We start from the raw sequence: 4,975 nt of genomic DNA on the forward strand, positions 1-4,975 counted from the left end.
ACTGTGAGGCAGAGGAGGAAATCAAGAAAAATGTGTCTTTGACCCAAACCTTATGGAGGGCACTGTGACCCTGAAGTGTGCTCATTATATTTACTGACTTTATGAAGTTAATTCTACACTTTCATTTTCACAGGGGTTTTCCATTTCACTTGGCCATTCACTGAGGTGTCTAATGGCCTCCAGCTCAGGGCTGTCCATGTGAGAAGTGAATCTGAGAAGAGAAGGGCAGATAATTAAAGAGAGAGAAGAGTTTCCCACAGAGCATGGCCTCAGCCAAAGAAGATGGTGTAGATGAGAGAATGGTGGACATTAAAGAAGAGGACTGTGAGTGGCTCACACCAGAGGATGTGTGTGTGAAGCTGGAGGATCACAAAGAAAGAATTTCAGTTTTTAAAGAGGAGGAGGAGTGCAAGTGGGTGACTGCTGCCATTAAAGCTGAAGATTTGAATGATTTCTCTGTTGGTCTTGAACTTCAAAAGCATGAAACTGAGGAGATTTTCAAACAAGAGGCCTGTGAAGAATCTCCATCCAGTTTACAGCCGTGGTCCAGTAAGATGGGACAACTGGCTACACAGGAGAATTCTGCAGAGCTGAAGTCAGAGTTATCAGAGTCTGAAGAGAAAATCACCGAGCAAAATGGGAGAGAAGGAGAAGAATCACCTGGGAGTGTTGGAATAAGTGAGTAATGTGATTAAATATGAAAGAAAGAGAGCATTTGTAAATTCTAATGGTGTGTGCTTTGATGTTTCTAGAAGATTGAAATGAGAGGTGAAAACACTGTTAATTAAACTTGGATAAAGACCACCTGCTCAGGTGCATGATAACAAGCAATAGGTTACCTAATAAATTATAAATTAGAATACTTGGGTGAATATGGAAAAATCTAAAGTGCTGAGCGCATGACTTGAACGTCGTGAGGCTTTGACTGAAGCTGTGACGTATGTTAGGACAACAGCACATTACGATCAATGAAAATATCAAAAGTCATATTTTGTTAAAGACATGTATATTTCTTAAATTTTCTGGCAGTTAAGGTAGGAATGACCACAAAACGAAATAAATAAATAACAATAAAATTCTCAGCCCTGTGCACTAAATTAGAGTGAATTTGCTCAAGCCAGTGCACATTTAATATGTGCCTCATCTTTCTAATGGTAATCTCGTACACTTTGACGTTAACAGTGACAAGAGCTACCTGTACGAGCCATGATGACATTCAGGGGGTCTCAGGGTCTTCTTTCAGAATCTTGTGTTCTGCTGTCAGCCTAAACTTGCTGGGACAGCATGGCCTGGACAAGTTGACAGTGTTGTGAAATGTTCACTTGGAGATGATCTTGGGCACTTCAGTCTCCCACAGTCACATCGGGTCAATTTAGAGTCACCACTCCACTTCACCTGCATGTTTTTGGGGGTGAGATGAAGAACCAGAATAACCAAAAATACCATTCTGAGTCCCTATGTAGAATGACTGGGGGCAGGATTTGTCCCCAGGACACCTAAACAATAAAGCAGCTGTGTTTAAACTCTGTGCCCCCCAAACACAGGAAGATATATTCGTATGTTTATTTTTAGTCCAGATTAGGTTCTAGAGGATGTAAATTTCATCACATACATTACAATTAAGAAGAGAAAACCCAAATTCAGACACATTACTTGGCAGGAAGACTCTGATCTGATTCTCTGATCTAACATTTGTATTTTTGAAATTCTTAGCGGAGAATCCTCCATCACTGACTTTCTTTTGCAAATGTATTTCAAACCACAAATTTATCTCTTGTGGAAAAAACAAAAGAACTGTTAGACTGAGTTGAGGACATGTTTCTGTGTTTTAGTAATGCTGGAACTTTGTCTTACATGGTTTTTCTCTTTTAAGATCAGATGTTAAGATCAGGTAATTTGCTGATTTCGGTCATGTCATTTGGAGTAAAAATTGTCTGATTTTGATTTGTGATTGATTGGTCAGATCAGGCCTGTCTTTCATATGAGAGAAAGGTAGAGAAATTGAACAGACAGCAACAGAACATGTGACAACTCAGTGTGAGTAACGAACTCCAACCAGTGTGCCCCCACTTTTCTTGTACTGTTTCATTTATTTTAAAAGTTGGGTAGAGGTTAGGAATTTGGACATCCAACCCTGAAGTTGCAGGTTCAAACTCAGCTATTGACACCACGTGACCTCGAGCAAGTCACATGTCCTGCCCGTGCTTCAGTTCGAAAAATAAGAGAAATGTAACCAATTGTGTCTCAAATGTTGAGTTGGCTTGGATAAAGGTGTCAGGGAAAAAATAATTATAATATTTGTATTATTTCAGATTTACAGAAGAATGGCAGCTTCTCTCCACCTTCATTTGATCAGCCCTCTCTTAAATACAATGAGAAAGTTATAAAGAAATCAGCAAGAGGATCAGAGAAGCTGACAGCAGCCTTTTTGCAGTGCAGTTCTCTCCCTGCTACTGGAGCAACACAGACAGAAGCCATCAAAACTGATCGACAGCAAGTGGAGAAAGAAAACCAAATTCATACTGGAAAAAAATGTTTGGAATTTGGCAAACAAGTCACGCAAAACAGTGATCTTAATAATCACATGAAGGTTCACACTGGAGAAAAAACATATTGTTGTCATGAATGTGGCAATCAATTCAGAAGGAGAAGCAGTCTGCAAAGACACAGAAGAATCCACACAGGAGAAAAACCTCATTGCTGTCCAGAATGTGGAAAGTCATTCTCAAGAAGAAGCCATCTACAGAAGCACAGAAGAATTCACAAGGGGGAAAAACCTCATTGTTTTCAGAAATGTGGAAAACAGTTTTCTGACAAACGCAGTTTTCAAAGGCACATGCAAATTCATACTGGAGAGAAGACATATTGCTGTTCTCAATGTGGAAAAGGATTTTTTGACATTAAAAGTTTTCAAGTACACATACAAACTCACAGTGAAGAAAAAATGCAGTATGTATGTTCTGAATGTGGTAAATGTTATACAAACCAGAACAGTCTTTATAGACACAGCAAAATCCATACTGGAGAAAAATCTCATTGCTGTTCTGAATGTGGAAAACGATTCTTAGATTTATTCTCACTTCAGTGTCACATCAGAACTCATACTGGAGAGAAACCTTATTGTTGTCCTGAATGTGATAAGCAGTTCTCACAACAAAGCACCCTACAGAGTCACATCAGAGTTCACACCGGAGAGAAACCTCACCAATGCTTGGAATGTGGCAAACGATTCTCACGCGTCAGTTCTCTTAATACTCATAGGAGAAGTCATACTGGAGAGAAGCCTTACATTTGTACTGACTGTGGAATGCGATTCTCATATAACAGTTCTCTTCACAATCATAAAGTAATTCATTCTGGTAAGAAACAAAGCTGTTCTGAATGTGGCAAGCTTTTCTCAGACAGCAGGAGTCTTAAGGACCACATGATAATTCACTCTGAAGAGAAACCTTATTGCTGTCCAGAATGTGGCAAACGATTCTCTCGTCAAAAGACCCTTAAGAGCCACAGAATGATCCACACTGGAGAGAAGCAGTACACCTGTTCTGAATGTGGCAAAGGGTACTGTTCCAAAAAAAGTTTTCGGAGACACACACAAAGTCATATTGGATTAAAGCCTGTCCCAGACATGACAAATGATCTTTCTATTGGCTCCACAACCAAAAAAATAAAGAAAAATCTTCGGAATGATGGAAAGCACTCCATTTGAAAGTAGTTAATGAGTACATAAGAACAGTGGAGAAAACACGGAAAGTAGAAAACAGATCATAGATGAAAGGTAACCTCAGAGACACATATGAATTCACACTGGAATAAACAAACTGCAATACAACATATATTTCACAAACAGCAAGAATCTTCTTCTGCAGCTTATATGTGCAAGAAAATACCTCATTGTTGTCCTAATGTGGTTCATGCTTTTCAGTCACAAGTCTGCTTCATAGTCATAAATGACTTGCTTACGTCAGCCATACAGGGACTGATCATCTCTGAACCAGTGCTGTGGCATAAGATGGTGAACAATACAAACACCAGACAACAGAATGAGGTAGCAACAGTTCTGTGTGGTGATAACAACTTCAACTACAGAACACAACTGAAAATGGTCAACGTAATAATAAAAAATGGACAAGGAAAATCAAATCCACAGTGCAGTGCTAACTACCAGGAGGTGCCACTGACAACAAAGGGAATATTTTTGTTTCGGAGCTTTGGAGATGGAGCCTTATCTGAGTAACAATGAACTTGAACCGTCTCTGGGATGTCATCTGATGGCTGACGCCTGTGCTGAGTGCAGAGACAGCAGTTCTTAACTCTGATAATAAAGAAGTCATTTAGTGACGTCAGCTGACAGCCAATGTTGTCCAATCAGATATTGGGGAGGGACAGTCGAGGAGGACAGGAGAATAAAAAGAGATTCGTCACATGACAGACCAATGTAGAGGGGCTTTATAAGACTTTTGCACTAATTTAGGTTATCATTTATAAACGATAAGAGTCTTTACAAACCAAACACATTCATCAGCTGTGTGTCAAGGGTGAGTCCAAAAGTGGGAATTTAAGAAGATCTCAATACAAATAAAATGAAACATTCAGGGTTCAAAGACAAATGTTTAAGACTTGAAGAGGGAGTCACAACAGCATGCTAGGGTTAGCACAGTGGACAACAGTGTGAATAATATCAATTAATGTATTGAAGGAATATTATTTAAAAATAATAATAATAATGTTATGAGAAATGGGACACCATATTGAAAGCAGAACACAATGAAAATGAAATGAACTGATTTTATTTTCTGACATAATAAGAGTAAAAGTGAAGACAAAGCAGAAAACACACAGGGCTCTCTGCTGCCTCAGCTGATAATTTGATAAAATAACCTAAAAATATAATGGATGTTACTTTGCTCCATGTCAGTATATCCTGGGGTGCTGTGTGAAGGACGCTCTGTACTCTGAATGTGTTGGTTCAAGT

At 39.1% G+C, this 4,975-nt stretch overlaps 1 protein-coding gene across 1 annotated transcript; it reads left to right on the forward strand.

Annotated features, from left to right (window-relative positions):
- The first annotated feature begins 263 nt into the window (after positions 1–263).
- Positions 264–3,709, forward strand: LOC120529032 (gastrula zinc finger protein XlCGF7.1-like). The gene is made up of 3 exons (XM_039753093.1): positions 264–324; positions 1,030–1,034; positions 2,990–3,709. The coding sequence occupies exons 1-3, from the start codon at positions 264–266 to the stop codon at positions 3,707–3,709; spliced, it is 786 nt and encodes a 261-aa protein (XP_039609027.1).
- Positions 3,710–4,975: the final 1,266 nt, after the last annotated feature.

This window comes from Polypterus senegalus, chromosome 4, assembly GCF_016835505.1.
Source record: "Polypterus senegalus isolate Bchr_013 chromosome 4, ASM1683550v1, whole genome shotgun sequence".
Classification (NCBI taxonomy): Eukaryota; Metazoa; Chordata; class Cladistia; order Polypteriformes; family Polypteridae; genus Polypterus; species Polypterus senegalus.

What these genes read in the sequence shown, in the direction of transcription:
- LOC120529032 (XM_039753093.1), top strand. Translation starts at nt 264, where the DNA reads ATGGCCTCAGCCAAAGAAGATGGTGTAGATGAGAGAATGGTGGACATT.